At 58.7% G+C, this 17282-nt stretch overlaps 1 protein-coding gene across 4 annotated transcripts in view; it reads left to right on the top strand.

Moving 5' to 3' along the window:
- The window catches only part of MFN2 (mitofusin 2), a 29689-nt gene that overhangs the window by 4228 nt on the left and 8179 nt on the right, over positions 1-17282 (top strand). For all 4 annotated transcript variants that reach the window (XM_051834362.2, XM_051834364.2, XM_070079268.1 and 1 more), the window contains 11 exons: positions 3866-4044; positions 6353-6488; positions 9453-9615; positions 10521-10645; positions 12189-12297; positions 12407-12514; positions 13604-13757; positions 13985-14052; positions 14593-14714; positions 16626-16752; positions 17082-17186. In XM_051834362.2, the coding sequence (XP_051690322.1) occupies positions 3870-4044; positions 6353-6488; positions 9453-9615; positions 10521-10645; positions 12189-12297; positions 12407-12514; positions 13604-13757; positions 13985-14052; positions 14593-14714; positions 16626-16752; positions 17082-17186 (1392 nt within the window). In that variant the 5' untranslated portion in view covers positions 3866-3869. The remainder of the gene's footprint in view (positions 1-3865; positions 4045-6352; positions 6489-9452; positions 9616-10520; positions 10646-12188; positions 12298-12406; positions 12515-13603; positions 13758-13984; positions 14053-14592; positions 14715-16625; positions 16753-17081; positions 17187-17282) is intronic.

Below are 17282 nucleotides of genomic sequence, written 5' to 3'. Positions count from 1 at the left end.
TGCCTGTCCTCCGCGCAGGCGTCAGGGACGGTGTCATGGAGCGGGCGGTACTCGGTTGGGGTCTGGGAGGAGAGCAGGAGCTCCAGGTGGAGAGTGGCAGGTGCAGCACGAGTGCAGAACCTCCGCTTGGCAGGGGCGCGGCAGGAGCGGCGGCCAGCTCAGTGGGGTGGGCGGTGGTTTCAGGCGAGGGCCTTGACCGAGGAATGGTGAGCGCAGGGCCGCTGCTACACCAGCCAAGCTGCTGTTAGGCCTCGTAGCCCCCAACCACTAGGCTTTTACCAGTGTGCGTGCCTTTGAATCTTGAAGTTACCGAATATGCTCTTGGCCTCGTTTCCTGGGGCTTGCAAAGACCAGAACTTGAGGGCTCCTGCCTCTGAAGCCCGCCGGATGTCAGGGTATCTGTATCCTGCGCGAGTCTCCGTGGGGCTGGGCGCTGCGGATCCTTGCCCAAGCCGTCTCCACAGGAGCTGGTGGGGCTGCCTGCCCTCCCCTGAAGGCTGATGGGGAGAGTCACGTGCTCTTGCTGGTAGAGTTTCTGTACTGTCGCTGTAGCTCATGGACTGGCACCTCTGAGCTCTGACCGAGAGGTAAGCACGTTGCGTGCGTTGTCTCCAGTCTGCTCAGCTGTGTGCTGCCCTGCTGTGGTGCACAGGCCAGGCTCTGAGATGAAAGTTACACGCGCAGTTTGCTCCCAGCGCTGCCCTTCATATGGCAGCGCTGCGTCATGCTCCATCCCAGACCCCAGTGCTTTCCTTGTGATGACTTCTTCCGCCTGCCACTCCCCTCTGCTCTAAGAGTCTTACGTGCTGGGCCCTGCTGAGCCTAATCGCCCTCCTTTTCTGCTTTGGAGGAGCCAGAGTTGTGCTATTTCTGAATCTCTCAGAGCACTGCTGTCTTCTAAGGCCCAGGCCTGAGGCTCCTTGCTGGGAACACATCTCAGCTGCGGCGCTGCACTGAGGCGGAAGGTGGAAACGGACGTGGGGTAATCATTGGCATTGCAAAAGAACTCGTGGATCTGGGCAGCGCACGCGGTTGCTGCTCCCTGTGCGTCTGTCGGGCTTCCTGGCCTCTCTTCGGGATGGTTCCTACGAGCCAGCTCTGGTACTTGGTCTCTGCAGTTTTTCCAGGTGTTCTTGCTGCGTCTCAGAACCTTGTTCAGCACACTTTTGGTGCCATTTAGAAGTGACTCATTGCGCTGATGGACAGCTGGAAGTCAGGTGTGGGGAGGGTGGAGGGCCAGGGGGTGGCCTGGGGGAGTGCTGGATCCAGGCCCTCACAGTGGTGCGTACCACCCCTGTCCTTTTCCCTCTGACGTCCCAGGATATGCGGACTCTGCTGCCGGGGTCTGTGTCTCCCGGGGACAAGATGGGCTTCCCAGCTGCACCTGGGCGCCACGTGCTCTGCCTCTTTGCCTTTGACCAAAGACCTCTAGGACCTTGGCGTGAAGTCTCACAGCCCTGACGTGCTGTCACTGTGTGAAAGAAGCCTGCGAGACGCTTGGGTGATAGCGCTTATCACGAGGGGCAGCAGCTGAGCACTCTGGGGTAGTTTCCTGTAGTGCATGCGTGAAGGTACTTTAAAGTTTCAGGAACATGCAACTGAAAGATAAGTTTATTGTAGAGCAAAAAAATTGAAATCCATGCATAGTTTTATAAGGTGCATTTTCCCCAACTTTTTTTTTTAAGATTTATTTATTTGAAAGGCAGAGTTATAGAGAGGCAGAGGCAGAGAGAGAGGTCTTCCATCTGCTGGTTCACTCTCCAGATGGCCACAACAGCTAGAGCTGCACGGATCTGAAGCCAGGAGCCAGGAGCTTCTTCTGGGTCCCCCATGTGGGTGTAGGGCTCCAAGCACTTGGGCCATCTTCTGTTGCTTTCCCAGACCACAGCAGAGAGCTGGATTGGAAGTAGAGCAGTTGGGCCTTGAACCGTTGCCCATATGGGATACCCACATTGTAGGTAGTGGCTTAACCTGCTGCGCCACAGCGCCGGCCCCTTTCCCCTGACTTTTGGGGATATTCTCATCTTACACTGAATGAGACAAATTCATATTTTTATTTTTATTTATTTATTTTTTGACAGGCAGAGTTAGAGAGAGAGAAAAAGGTCTTCCTTCCGTTGGTTCACCCCCCAAATGGCCGCCACGGCCGGTGCGCTGTGCCGATCTGAAGCCAGGAGCCAGGTGCTTCTCCTGGTCTCCCATGTGGGTGCAGGGCACAAGCACTTGGGCCATCCTCCACTGCCCTCCCGGGTCACAGCAGAGAGCTGGACTGGAAGAGGGGCAACCGGGACAGAGTTGGCGCCCCAACCGGGATTAGAAGCCAGGGTGCCGGTGCTGCAGGCGGAGGATTAGCCTAGTGAGCCGTGGCGCCGGCTGACCAATTCATATTTTTAAATAAATTGTGGAAGTAGACCCCGCACCTGAAATCGCCCTTCCTTGTCTTCCCCCTCCAACAATAAAGACAAACCGTGTTAGGAATTAGGACCACTGGGCTCTTGAACAGCAGAGTGGCAGGAGAGGGTGATGCGAGTTGCTGACCTGGCACATCGCGGTTACTCTTCGTGCTTTTTCTTGGGTAGATGATGTTCAGTTGGGCGCTGTGCCTTAGCAGGTAAAGCCGTTGCCTGCAGTGCCAGCATCCCATATGGGTGCCAGTTCGAGTCCTGGCTGTTTCACTTCAATCCAGCTCTCTGCTGTGGCCTGGGAAAGCAGCGGAGGATGGCCCAAATCCTTGGGCCCCTGCACCCACGTGGGAGACCTGGAAGAGGCTCCTGGCTTTGGATTGGCTCAGCTCCAGCTGTTGTGGCCATTTGGGGGGTGAACTAGCGGATGGAAGACCTCTCTCTCTCTCTGCCTCTCTGTAATTCTGCCTTTAAATAAATAAATAAATCTTTAAAGAAGGGGGAAAAAAAGAAGTCAGGCTGGTGTTGTGGCCCAGTGGGTTAAGCCGCTGCTTGCCCGCTCTCCATATTGTGGTGCCGGTTCGAGTCAGGCAGCTCTGCGTCCCATCCAGTTTCCTGCTAATATGGCCAAGGAAGCAGCAGATGATGGCCCATGTGGGAGACCCGGATGGAGCTCCTGGATCCAGGCTTCAGCCTGGCGTAGCCCAGCCATTGTGGCCACTTGGGGGAGTAAACCAGGGGGTGGGAGATCTCTGTTTCTCTGTTTCTTTCTCTGCCTTTCAAATAAATACATAAAAAAAAAATTTTTTTTTTTAAAGAAAATTCAGGGCCGGCGCCGTGGCTCACTAGGCTAATCCTCCACCTTGCAGCACCGGCACGCCGGGTTCTAGTCCCGGTCGGGGCGCCGGATTCTGTCCCGGTTGCCCCTCTTCCAGGCCAGCTCTCTGCTGTGGCCAGGGAGTGCAGTGGAGGATGGCCCAGGTGCTTGGGCCCTGCACCCCATGGGAGACCAGAAGCACCTGGCTCCTGCCATTGGATCAGCGCGGTGTGCCGGCCGCGGCGGTCATTGGAGGGTGAACCAACGGCAAAGGAAGACCTTTCTCTCTGTCTCTCTCTCTCACTGTCCACTCTGCCTGTCCAAAAAATAAAAAAAATAAAAAGAAAATTCAGATTTCTGTCACACTTTTCTGCTTGAGACTTAGGGGAGCGGTTCTGTGTGCGTCGCCGCCGAGGCCTGAGCTCAGGGCCCTGGCTCCAGCATCGCGTGCTGCGTGCCAGGACGTCTGGCCTCAGAGCCCCCTTCCTGGCCGTGAGATGCTGCTGCTGCTCCCTTGCTGCACTGGGCCTCGTCCTGGAGGGCTCTGTTCTCCTGAGCTGTCCCAGCCCTCCCTGTCGCCCCCTGCCACGCCCAGCAGGCATCCACGGTGGCTTCGCGGGCTCGCTCACACTGTCTTCTCTTGCAGCGCCATGTCCCTGCTCTTTTCTCGATGCAACCCCATCATCACAGTCAAGAAGGACAAGAGACACATGGCTGAGGTGAATGCGTCGCCACTCAAGCACTTTGTCACCGCCAAGAAGAAGATCAATGGCATCTTCGAGCAGCTGGGGGCCTACATCCAGGAGAGCGCCACCTTCCTGGAGGGTGAGCTGCACGCCCGCTCCGCTGGGCCCGTGCTTCCCGGCCGAGACATTAGGCTGTGGGATTGGGGGTAGGGAGGCGCAGCCTTGCTCGGGGAACTTGTGCCCAGGTGGCTGGCACCCCCACTAGTGCTCTGCTCTTGGGGTCCTGTGGGACTGGGCTCTGGGCAGGCTGGGCCAGGCACGCAGGCCCAGTAAGAATTCCGTGTGCTTTGTTTCACTGACTCGTGATGGGTAGGTGAGTCTGTCCCCATCTACAAGGCAAACAGACTGAGGTTGGAGATTTGGCTAACATCTGTGAGTGACCGAGCCCCTCTTTACCCTGGTGAGGTCTCCCACTCCATGGTCCGGGGAGTAGCCCAGGCACTATACGGGCGTTGGTTGTCTCTGACCAGGGTGCCTCTCTTTGCTATTTTTAGACTGGTGACAGGGCTATGAATAGGAAGCACTTCACCTTTGCCTTTTGTACTGGTTACTAATTCGAGCCCAACCTTTCCTTGGTGGGTCAATGGGAAAGACTCCTCCCTGAGCCCTGCGTGTCTGGCGCCAGCTCACAGCCGCTGGCTCCCTCCCTAGATGGACACCTTGGCTGCAGGTCCTGGGTCTGTGAGGACCCAGCAGCCGAATCCCAGGGGCCCCTGGGTTCCACGTTTGTGGCCGAGGGCCTCAGGGAGACCGGATTTTCAGGTTCTCGTCAACCCTTGCCTCGATTGGCCACTTCCCTCCTCCACCCTGCTTGCACCCAGAGCCCCAGGGACTGTGTCCTGTCTCTTCTCTCCCTGTGCCCTGCCCTTTGCAGGTCTCTTTATGCAGGAGAAGGTATCCCCTAAATATTCACTGAGTCAAAAATCTGAACGTTCAAGTTGTGTGGTCACTGGCTGCAGTGACTGCGGGTCACCCCCTGTTTGCTCAGCAGTAGCTTTAGAGGGCCTGGCCCTGGCCCAGGCGTGGGCATGCAGAGGCGAGGCTGGCACCCGCTCTGGCACCCTGGCTCGCCTCCTCGGACGATGCTGTGCGCAGACAGGCTTCGGGGAGGCGCTGGTGCGATGGGTGCCCTGCTCACCCTGCTTGTGAAGTGTGAGGCCTCTGTTGGTTAGGTGGACGGGAAAGACCTGGAGTGGCCTGAGCTGTGGTTAGGATTGCTCGGGGTGCACAGAGGATGGTTCTCCACGTGGCGGGGACCAAGAGCTTGGGGGTCTGCTGGCTCCTGCCTTTCAGCCACAAACTTGAGAGCCAGCTTCTTCCAAGGGCTGTTCCCAAGATTGCTCACGGCCAGATTAGGGAAGGATCTGGACGGGTCTGGGTGGGAATGACTGATGGACACGATGAGGGCCTGGTCGGCTTGGGCACTTCCTGTCATGGTCCTAGCCACAGGGGGCACCTGCTGGGTGTCTATGACATGTTACTTGCCATGCTTTAGAAGTTTTGAGAGTGTTCTCACGGCTGGGGCATGTCTGGCAGGAGTGTGCCAAGGGCCAGAACCCATCCATACCCCTGCCAGCTGCAGCAGCTGGCTGGAGCAAGTGTCGCAGGGTGCTGTCAGCCTGTCATGGCACTGGGGGAAGCCCAGGTACCCATTCACTTGGCCAGTGTTTGTGCACGTCCTAGTGCTGGGTCCAGGTAGCGGCCCTCATGGGGCAGGCGATGCAGCACACGGGAGTTAGATGGTTAGGCTGTGTGAGGTGATGCTGAGACAGAGTGCAGGGTGCTGTGGGTGCATAGACGAGGAGGACCCAACTCAGGTTGGGGGGGTGCAGTCAGGGAGGACGTAGGAGAAGCTAAACTGCCCCAGGTGGTGCATGAGTTCTTCAGGGGGTGTGGAAGAGGGGGCCGGGCAGCAGTGAGGGGGAAAGGGCGGGGGGGGGGGTGTAGATGTGGTGATGTGGAGAGAGGCCGGCGTGGAGCACGCGGAGTGGTTGAGAGCCCACGCTCCGGAACCAGGCTGCCCGGTTCACCTCCCACCTCCCCCGGCTCTTTCATTACTGATAGCTGGGTGGGTACCAGGGTCGACTGAGACCTAGTCTGAAAAGTGACCAGCACAGGGCCTGGCGTATGGCGAGAGTGTTTAAGTATTTGCTAAGAAAAAGACACAGCAGCATCCTTAGCACGCGGAGTTTTACTTCATTTGCTCTCACAATAGTCACAGGAAGTAGACGCTGCTGTTATCTCCATTTTCTGGATGAGAAAACTGAGTCCCACAAAGGCCCACAGAGTCAGGAAGTGGTGGAACCAGCGCGGGAGCCCAGGCGCCCGGCTCCCAGGCTGGTGGCGCTCCTCTGATCACATGGTAACCCGCTGTCGGTCCCCTGCAGACACCTACAGGAATGCCGAGCTGGACCCGGTGACGACGGAGGAGCAGGTTCTGGACGTCAAAGGGTACCTGTCCAAAGTGAGGGGCATCAGCGAGGTGCTGGCCCGGCGGCACATGAAAGTGGCTTTTTTTGGCCGGTGAGTCCTTGAAGCCTCCTCACAGCGTCCTCTTTCCTGGCCGGCGGGGAGGGAGGCCCTGCGTGCAGGATGCAGTCAGCGCCCGAGGCAGGGAGCTAGGGTGGCTTGTGTGACAGAACCTAGCGTCTCAGTTGTCTTAGGTGTGTAGCTGAGTGGGAAGTGGACCCACACGGTGCAGCCAGGCTCCAGCGCGTTTGCATCTCGCAAAACCGGAACTCTGTCCCCAGGAGACGCTGGCTCCCCGTCCCCCAGTCCTGTCTGGAATCGACTTTTCTGGGTGTTCATGTACGTGGAATTATGCAAGTCCAGCGCTTGTCTTTTGGCGACTGACTTGTTTCACTCGGTGTAACGTCCTCTAGAGTTCGTCCGTGTTGTAGCACGCACGCGTCAGGGTCTGCTTCCTTCTTAAGGTTGAACGGTTCTGTTGTGTTCGTGGACCACGTGGGCATCCATTCCCCCCGGGGTGGACGCGTGATTGCGGCCGTCTCGGCTGCTGTGAGCGAGGCGGAGCCCCTGACTGCGGTTCCTCAGGCTGTGCTCAGCGGTGGGGCTGCCGGATCCTGTGGTGGTGCTGTGTTTCATCTCCTCGGGAAACGCTGGACTTCCACGGCGGCCGCTCCGTTCCCAGCGGCTGCACGGGAGGGTTCCGATGTCTCACATCCTTGCCGACACTTAACGTTTTCTGTTTTCTCTCAGTAATGGCCATGCTGACGGATGTGAGGTGGCATCTCCTTGTGGTTTTGACTTGCATTTCCCTAATGAGTGATGTTGAGCAACTTTTTAAAAAGATTTATTTATTTATTTGAGAGAGCTACAGGGAGGCAGAGAGAGAGAGAGGTCGTCCTTCCACTGGTTCACTCCCCAAGTGGCTGCAACGGCCGGAGCTGGCCAATCTGAAGCCGAAAACCAGGAGCTTCTTCTGAGTCTCCCATGTGTGTGCAGGGGCCCAAGCACTTGGGCCATCTTCCACTGCTTTCCCAGGCCATAGCAGAGAGCTGGATCGGAAGAGGAGCAGCCGGGACTTTGATGCCCATGTGGGAAGCTGGCCTCACAGGTGGCAGCTTTACCAGCTATCCACGGCACCAGCCCTTTGCCCATTTTTTAAAATTGGGTTGTTTGTTTTGTTGTTGTTGAGGTTTTTTTTTTTTTTTTTTTTTTTTTTAATTTGTGGAGCCTCTGCTGTGACATAATGGGTAAAGCCACCACGTGCAGTGCTAACATCCCATACAGGTGCCAATTGGAATCCTGTCTGTTCCACTTCCAATCCTGCTCTCTGCTAATGCACATGCATGGGAGATCCAGAAGAAACTCCTGGCTCCTGGCTTCAGCTGTTGTGGCCATCTGGGGAGTGAACCAACAGATGGAAGTTCTCTCTGCCTCTGTCTTTCTGTAACTCTGTCTTTCAAGTAAATAAGTAAATCTTTCAAATAAATAATTTTTTTTTAAAAAGATTTTATTTATTTGAAAGGCAGAGGCTGAGAGAGCTTCCACTGCTGGTTCACTCCCCAGATGGCCACATTGGCTATAGCCAGGCCAGTCTAAAGGCAGGTGCCAGGAGCTTCTTCCAGGTCTCCCATGTGGGTACGGGGGTTCAAGCACTTAGGTCATCCTCCATTGCTTTCTCAGGCCATAGGAAAGAGCTGGATCAGAAGTGGAGTAGTCAGGACTTAAACCAGCACCCTTAAAAAAAAAAAGATTTGCTTTATTTTATTTGATGAAAGAGGGTCAGAGAGAGAGAAACAGAGACAGAGGTCTTCCATCCACTGGTTGACTCCCCAAATGGCCACAAGAGCCAGGGCTGGGCCAGGCTGCAGCAGGAGCCTGGAGCTCCATCTAGTCTCCCATGTGGGTGCAGGGCCCCAAGCACTTGCGCCATCTGCTGCTGCTTTCCCAGGGACCTTAGCAGGGAGCTGGATCAGAAGTGGCGCAGCAGGGACTCAGGCTGGTCCTCTTACATGAGGTGCCGGCATGACCTGTGGCTTAACCTACACTACAGCGCTGGCCCCCTCTATTGGTCTCGTCCTGGGGGGCTCAGAAGTGTTTTTACTTTGGTGTAGCCCAGTTTTTCTGTTTATATGTTTCTGCCAGTGCTTTTGGTTTCGTATCCAAGAAATAACTGCCAAGTCTGATGTCATGAAGCGCCCCTGTGTTTTCCTGTAAGAGCTATCTAGTTTCAGCCATCAGGTGCCCTTCTTTTTACACCCCAAGGTCTATTAGATACGGGTAAGAAAATTAAAACCCAACGCAGGGAAAGAAGATGTCTCAGCCTGAGGAGTGGTCGCTGTCCCTAGTGACCGGGGTTCAGGTGTGGCCTCAGGTGGGAGCTCCTCTGGGCTCTCATTTCTGCATCCGGACCTGGGAGGTATGGCCCCGTTAGGTGAGCCGGCCGGCAAGCAGGGGAGGTCTGCGGTGAGTGACGGGGCTGGGAGGCCCTAGCTCGGCCGAGAGACCGTGCGGACGCAGACTGAACTTTCTGAGACCCAGCGCAGAAGTTGAGCTCTTTTCAAGAGGCAGAATTTGGAAAAGGGATGTGATAGGTCAGAGCGCTAAGGGAAGCTTCCCGTTAGCCTGGAGCTGGCCAGGTGAGGGGGGCATGATGGGAAGAGAGCAGCAACTGCCCTGTGAGGAAGCGGAGGACGCTGGGGTGTTTAGCTGAGGTCCTCGAGGCCGAGGGAGACACCCTGGGGGCCAGCGAGTGGTTTCAGACCGGCAGTCCCCGGGTGTGAGGCTGAGAGGCAGCTGCGCCATTCAGGGGCAGGTTTGCATCTGGGTGCTACCCTTGTGCCGGTCGAGAATGGCCTCGCGGCACTTACGGAGCCAGGGTCATGGCAGGCCCGCCCCAGGTGGGTTGTCCATGGGGTTTTACGAGCAGAGCGCCGGCTGTGGGCCCGGATCCAGACTGTGAATGCTGGAGGCGGGGTGTCGGACCTCCCTGCTGGTCACTGACGGCCGCGGCCTCCGCAGGACGAGCAACGGGAAGAGCACTGTGATCAACGCCATGCTGTGGGACAAAGTGCTGCCCTCCGGCATCGGCCACACCACCAACTGCTTCCTGCGAGTGGAGGGCACAGACGGCCACGAGGCCTTCCTGCTCACGGAGGGCTCCGAGGAGAAGAGGAGCGTGAAGGTGAGGGCCCTGCTGGCCCCCAGCCTGTCTGCTGGTGAGGGGGCCTGGGCTCAGGCCGGCCAGGGCTGGCTTCCCCTGCGACAGGGCTGACCCCGCCTCTGAGAGAGGACAGCGCCTCCTTGTGGTGAAGTGTGGGAAACCATTTGAGACCTGCTTTGCTTTGCTTTGCTTTTTTTTTTAAGGACTTATTTATATGAAAGACAGAGTTACAGAGAGGGAGAGGCAGAGAGAGAGAGAGAGAGACAGATTTTCCATCCGCCGATTCATTTCCCAAATGGCTACAACTGCCAGGAGCCAGGAGCTTCATCCAGGTCTCCCATGCGGATGCAGGGGCGCAGACTCTTGAGCCATCTTCCACTGCTTTCCCAAGCGCATTAGCAGGGAGCTAGGTTGGAAGTGGAGCAGCTGGGATTCGAACTGTTGCCACAGCGCCGACCCCAAGACCAGCTTTCCTGGGGACGTTAAGAGCGCTTTGGGGAGGGTCAGGAAGGTGGAGCACCAGGAGTGAGGGCGCCCAGAGGGCCTGTAGCTGGCCTCTGCACCGAGGAGGGGAGCCTGCTGTACGCTGGGTGTTCCTGTGCTCTGTGATTCTGACGGGGCCACGTGGGCTTTTCTGAGTGGCAGCTGCAATCCTGTGTAAGCCACAGCTCATTTTGGTTATAAAGAATTAGCCAGTGTAGAACAGACTGAGCTCCGGGGTGACATCCAGGGAAGAAGCTCAGAAGGGGACTGAGTGAAGTTGGTTCTGCCGGCGCCTCGCAGCCCTCAGCCTCTGTAAAACGGAAGAGCAGGTGCCGGGAGGCTGGGCGGCAGCACCGGCGCTGTGCTGTGCTGCGTGGCAGCGGCACGTGGGGCCCCTGGGCCGGGCGCCTCCCGCTTAGCCGCTCTCTCCTCCCGCCTGTCAGACCGTGAACCAGCTGGCCCACGCCCTGCATCAGGACGAGCAGCTGCACGCCGGCAGCCTGGTGAGCGTCATGTGGCCCAACTCCAAGTGCCCCCTTCTGAAGGACGACCTCGTGCTGATGGACAGGTAAGGGGGCGGGCCTTCCCAGGAGGCCCCGGGCCCTGTTCCCACACTACTTAAGTATCACTGCCTGTCGCCAGTGCAGCCAGGCCCTCCTGCCTCGTGGGCTTCCTCTGAGGGTGCTTTTTCTACCCAGGGGCCCTGCAGATGTCCAGGGAGGGGCTCTCAGAGAGATGGGAGGGTGCCCAAGATGGGGGAGGGTCTGAACCTCAGCCCCTGCTCCTGGGTCCTGCGGAGGGGGCTGTGGTAGGGGAGTTGGTGTGAGGTGGGTCCTGGAGAGAGGGCTGTGGTGGGGGAGTCGGCGTGAGGTGGGTACTGCAGAGGGGGCCGTAGTGGGGGAGTCGGCGTGAGGTGGGTACTGGGGAGGGGGCTATGGTGGGGGAGTCGGCGTGAGGTGGGTACTGCAGAGGGGGCTGTGGTGGGGGAGTCGGCATGAGGTGGGTACTGCAGAGGGGGCTATGGTGGGGGAGTCGGCGTGAGGTGGGTACTGTGGAGGGGGCTGTGGTGGGGGAGTCGGCGTGAGGTGGGTACTGCAGAGGGGGCTGTGGTGGGGGAGTCGGCGTGAGGTGGGTACTGCAGAGGGGGCTGTGGTGGGGGAGTCGGCGTGAGGTGGGTACTGTGGAGGGGGCTATGGTGGGGGAGTCGGTATGAGGTGGGTACTGGGGAGGGGGCTATGGTGGGGGAGTCGGCATGAGGTGGGTCCTGGGGAGCGGGTGTGGTGGGGGGGTCAGCGTGAGGTGGGTACTGTGAAGGGGGGGGGCCGTGGTAGGGGAGTCGGCGTGAGGTGGGTATTAGGGAGCGGGTGTGGTAGGGGAGTTGGTGTGACGTGGGTATTAGGGAGCGGGTGTGGTAGGGGAGTCGGCGTGAGGTGGGTATTGGGGAGTGGGTGTGGTGGGGGAGTTGGCGTGAGGTGGGTCCTGGGGAGTGGGTGTGGTGGGGGGGTCAGCGTGAGGTAGGTACTGCAGAGGGGGGGGCCGTGGTAGGGGAGTCGGCGTGAGGTGGGTATTGGGGAGGGGGTGTGGTGGGGGGGCTCAGCGTGAGGTAGGTACTGCGGAGGGGGGGGCCGTGGTGGGGGAGTCGGTGTGAGGTGGGTACTGCGGAGGGGACCGTGGTGCGGGAGTCAGCATGAGGTGGGTATTGGGGAGCGGGTGTGGTAGGGGAGTTGGCCTGACGTGGGTACTGCAGAGGGGCTGAGGTAGGGGAGTCGGCGTGAGGTTTTGTTTCTCTTGAAGGAACACTTCGCCCCTGCTTTGTGGGCAGTCGGTGACTGTACCAAGCAATACAGGATTATAGCGCCTACCTCGACTCATACAAATACAGAACTTCCATTATAATCTTACGTCCCCAAAGTAAGACAAGTTACCCCGTTTTCACAGAAGTAATGGTGGTATATTAAAGAGTGCACTTCCAGGCCCCCTGGGGCGATGTGACGTGGAAGTAACCCCCCCACCCAGGGCTGGGCCAGATCCCCCTCCCCTGGCGTGCCCCCAGCAGAAAGGACACGGCTGGTGCTGCGTCTGACCGTGCTGGCTTACCTCTGTGCCCTTAGCCCCGGCATCGATGTCACCACAGAGCTGGACAGCTGGATTGACAAGTTTTGCCTGGACGCTGACGTGTTTGTGCTGGTGGCCAACTCGGAGTCCACCCTGATGCAGACGGTAACACCTCCCTGCCTCCCCTCGCTCCCAGGACTTGGCTGGGCCGGCAGCTGGTGGGGCCTTGGCTGGCCCAGCCCCTCCTCCACTGAGGTCTCGTCCCCTTGTCTAGGAAAAGCAGTTCTTCCACAAGGTCAGCGAGCGGCTGTCCCGCCCCAACATCTTCATCCTGAACAACCGCTGGGATGCATCTGCCTCAGAGCCCGAGTACATGGAGGAGGTGGGTGCCGCGGGGCAGTCTGGGGGCTGTGGCCCTGTGAGCACTGGCCCCGGTGGCCGCTCCCTGCGCTCCCGGGCACAGGTGTTTGACTTCCCTGACTTCCTTTCATTGCCAAAGATTCCCCAAGTGTTCCCCAGGTCTCCGCTGGCTTTGGAAACGCTCCCCCACCCTTTCCTAGGTGGGTCCCTCAGTCAGCGCTCTCCCCCAGGTCGGGAAAGCAGCCCCAGCGCAGTGGTGGGCTCTGTTTGGGGCCAGGTGCTCCTTTTGTTCATAGGTTCTCAGTACTGACCTGGGCCGCGTAGGATGACGTCAGGAGAGAAGAGCAGAGATGGCTGGTTCTCACTGACAGTCACAGCTCACTTTATGAGCGTGAAAAGAAAGAGAGGGCAACAGATTAGCAGTGATGGCTTTGCTCGATCAAGTACGCACACCTGCGGGTCAGAGGCCACGTTCTGGCCTGCACGGGGCGTTGAGACTGCGGTGGGCTTCTTAGCCCTCCTGGTGACGCATCTCCTCCCCTGTGAGCTGGGCGTCCCGAGGGTGAAATCTGTTGGAAGCACCTGACGCTTGGTGGGCGTCTCCACTCGGCTCTCAGTGGGACCCCAGGATGTGGGAGCGAGGAGGGACTTTCTGTCTAAGGCCCAGGGAGGACTCGGCTGGTCAGAGCGCGAGCCCGGGCTTAGATTTCTTGCCCTGCGAGTGCCTTTCCTTCCGGGGCCCCCCAGCGAGGCAGGTGGGGAATGTGGGAGCGTCCCTGCTGTGTACACGGGTTCCTGCTGTGTACACGGGTTCCTGCTGTGTACACGGGTTCCTGCTGTGTACACGGGTCCCTGCTGTGTACACGGGTTCCTGCTGTGCACACGGAGAGTATCTGGCAGGCCGTGTTCCAGGAAACCCCCGGGGAGGACACGGGTTCCCCCAAGCACGGGGCTGGGGAGCAGCGGTGGTGGGAGACCTCTCACTGTGTGCACCCTGGCGCCTTTGAACCTCGAGTTGTGTGACTACACTGTATTCTAGAGAGGCGGTCCAGGGAAGGCTGCGGCTCCGTCAGAAGAGCCGGTCACATACACTCGCCTGTTTGGGCTCCAGGTGCGGCGGCAGCACATGGAGCGGTGCACCGGCTTCCTGGTGGACGAGCTGGGCGTGGTGGATCGCGCTCAGGCCGGGGACCGCATCTTCTTTGTGTCTGCCAAGGAGGTGCTCAATGCCAGGATCCAGAAGGCCCAGGGCATGCCCGAAGGAGGTAACTATGGGAACAGACAGCCTCCTCTTCCCTGACGTCTGAGGGTCTGGGCTCCAGCCAAGTCAGTCGGTAGAGAGTCTCTCTAAGGACAGGAAGCTGCAAGACCTGGAGCGAGGCTGTCTTGGCTGTCCTGCCGGTGTCCAGCCAAGTGCCTGCTGGCGGCGGCTTTCGGGGTGGTTTCCACGTGGCCTGTTTATCTCCCCACCGATGCCGTACTCTCCTCCCAGGGGGCGCTCTTGCTGAAGGCTTTCAAGTGCGGATGTTTGAGTTTCAGAATTTTGAGAGGAGATTTGAGGTGAGTCCTTTGGTGCTGGTGTCTGGTAATCCTGTGCCTTCTGAGCTCTCCCTTGCTGCGTCCAGGCAGTGAAAGGCAGAACCTGGCCCTTGGCTACAGGCCGGCGGCCCCCACCCCCCTCAGTGCCTGGCCCTTGGCTACAGGTGCCGCCCCCCCCCCCCCCCAGTGCCTGGCCCTTGGCTACAGGCCAGCGGCCCCCACCCCCTCAGTGCCTGGCCCTTGGCTACAGGCGCCGGCGGCCCCCACCCCCCTCAGTGCCTGGCCCTTGGCTACAGGCCGGCGGCCCCCACCCCCCTCAGTGCCTGGCCCTTGGCTACAGGCGCTGGCGGCCCCCACCCTCCTCAGTGCCTGACCCTTGGCTACAGGCCAGCAGCCCCCACCCTCCTCAGTGCCTGGCCCTTGGCTACAGGCCAGCAGCCCCCACCCCCTCAGTGCCTGGCCCTTGGCTACAGGCTGGCGGCCCCCACCTCCCTCAGTGCCTGGCCCTTGGCTACAGGCGCCGGCGGCCGCCACCCCCCTCAGTGCCTCTGCCTGTTCCAGGAGTGCATTTCTCAGTCTGCGGTGAAGACCAAATTCGAGCAGCACACGGTGCGGGCCAAGCAGATCGCGGAGGCCGTGCGTCTCATCATGGACTCTCTGCACATCGCGGCTCAGGAGCAGCGGTAAGAGCCCAAGGCTGCGGACGGGCAGAGAGGGCTGCCGAGAGGTGGTGCCCTCTGCCCCAGCCCAGGCCGCCAGGCCGTGCCCGGCTGGCAAAGCGCAGTCCCTGAGCTCCCGTCCAAGGCCCTTCCCCAGCTGCCAGAGCGCCTTAGAGCCACATGAACGGCCTGGCGAGGAGGGCGGCTGGGTGCCTGGGCCCCGTGGCCTGTGCAGCACAGTCGTGGGTGTCAGAGACCTCAGTCTGCACCTGTAGAGCGCGGCGGCTCTTCTCAGAGCCTGGACACGTGTTGTGAAGCCAACATTTTTACGAGAAACTTAAAATACAGCAAATAACAGAGAATGATATAGTACACTTGCTTCTTCCAACCAGAATTGACAATGTTTGCTTTATATTAAGTTATAGCAGTCTCACCTCCCACTGAAAAAGTACTCTTTTTTTTTTTTTTTTAAACATTTTTTTTTTCTTACTTGAAAGGTGGAGTGATAGAGAAGGAGAGAGAAAAGCAGAGAGAAAGGTCTTCCATCTGCTGGCTCACTCCCCAGATGACCACAAGGGTGGGGCTGAGCCTGGCACTGAGGTCTCCCACGTGGGTGGCGCGGGTCCCCTGCACTTGGACGTCTCCATTGCTTTCCCAGGCGCATTAGCAGGGAGCTGGATGGGAGCAGAGCAGCTGGGACGCAAGCCGGCACACGTGGAAGCCGTGTTGCAGGTGTGGCTTAGCCGGCCATGCCGCAGTGCCGGCCGCCACACGCTCCAGAAAAAAATTTTTTTTTGGTATGAGCAAACACTTATTTTACTGCACTTCAGTTATAAGAAAATAAGATTTCTAAGTGACTCAACCATAGGCAGTCCTTTGAAAGGCGCCAGCTCGCTGTGTCACTAAGATGGACCTGCTGGAATCTGATTGTTTTAAGTAAACAGAAGCGGGAAGAGTCGAAGGTTCGCTCGGATACAGCGTCAGGGTCCGCACTCTCCCAGCCGTCTCGAGCTGTGTCCTGGACGACGGGTGGCGGTGCCTCCTCGCTCTGTCGGGGGTCACTCTGGGCAGATCACTGCACTGGCTCTTTTCACCCGTTTTCTCCTTGGTCCTGGTTGGTCAGCGACTTGGTTATTTTTGCCAGGCTTCTTGGTTTTGAGTTTATGAATATTAATTAGTCCCAAGGTTCCACGTTCTGGGAACATTTCAGCAAAATTGACACAGTTGTAAGATTACCGTAAGCTGTATATTTACTGTTCACTTTAAGTTTTTGCAGGTGTCCCATGTATGGGATGGGGGGCATTTTCTTCTGGGTTGTTTCTGCTCTCTCTGCCTTCACACACCCCACTGCAGCGGGCAGCTGCCTGTGCACCCCCTGTGCAGCTGCGTGGACCCTGCGGGAGTCAGGCCTCGGGGCAGCTGCTCTGCGTGGACCCTGCGGGAGTCAGGCCTCAGGGCAGCTGCTCTAGGGTGGAGAGTCAGCCTTTTGGGTTTTACTTTGCTGCTCTCCACCACAGCTGTGCCCCGTTCCTCCTCCCAGAGGCGCTCCCTGTGGGAACTCCCATTTCCTTAGCTCTCGCCGGAACTTCAGACGTGGTCACTTGGGCCAGACTTCCCGGGGGAAAGTAGTGCTGCTTTTTATCGTTGTCGTGAGCGCTAGTGAGGTTGAGCTCTGGAACTTGTCCTAAAGCCCCTTCAGCACCTCCCCACTGTCCCTCCCACATCTTCCCGCAAGTGCAAGACCGCGAAGTGCAGTGGTCGCTGCGGTGTCTCCCTCCTGTCTGGGAAGGGGAAGGCCGTGCGCCGGATGTGTGGGTGAATCCTTGCTCGGGCCCAGTGGAGGGAGGAGACCCTTGCCTGTGTGCCCTGATCCGGCTTGCTGCTTTGCTTACTCAGGTGGGAAGGCAGCTCCTCTAACGAGTCCTCTGTCTGCAGGGTTTACTGCCTGGAGATGCGTGAGGAGCGGCAAGACCGGCTGAGGTTCATCGACAAGCAGCTGGAGCTCTTGGCTCAGGACTACCGACTGCGAATCAAGCAGATTACTGAGGAAGTGGAAAGGCAGGTGAGAGACGCAGAGGAAGTGCTTCGGAGAGGTTGCATTGTGCGGAGAGTCCACAGGGTGCTGGCAACAGATCGTCACACGTCCTCGTCTTGGAGCCTTCTCAGTTTTCCAGAAGGAAGTGGTGGCTCTGATTCGAGAACATGGAACGTCCCCTTGGGTTCCTGGGCAAGTCCCCCGCCACTGGGCCTCTTGTTCCCCTTCTCAGACGGGTGTCTGCACAGCCGGTCTTCCACAGAGCAGCCAGGGAGACCAGTGGCTGCGGGAAGGCTGTGGGAGTCTCCTGGCGCGGCAGGATGGGGCCACTCTGACTGCACACTTCCTCTCTGCAGGTGTCCACCGCCATGGCGGAGGAGATCAGGCGCCTGTCCGTGCTGGTGGACGAGTACCAGATGGATTTCCACCCTTCCCCAGTGGTCCTCAAGGTTTATAAGAACGTGAGTCACGAAGCAGCAGGTGCTCCTGGCGGGTCCCCTCCCCCTGCAACCTTTGCTGTTGGGTGGAGTCACCACGCAGAGCATGGAAGTGGAAGC

Source organism: Oryctolagus cuniculus, chromosome 7, assembly GCF_964237555.1.
Source record: "Oryctolagus cuniculus chromosome 7, mOryCun1.1, whole genome shotgun sequence".
NCBI classification, from domain to species: domain Eukaryota; kingdom Metazoa; phylum Chordata; class Mammalia; order Lagomorpha; family Leporidae; genus Oryctolagus; species Oryctolagus cuniculus.
This window is presented reverse-complemented; position numbering and strand designations above follow the sequence as displayed.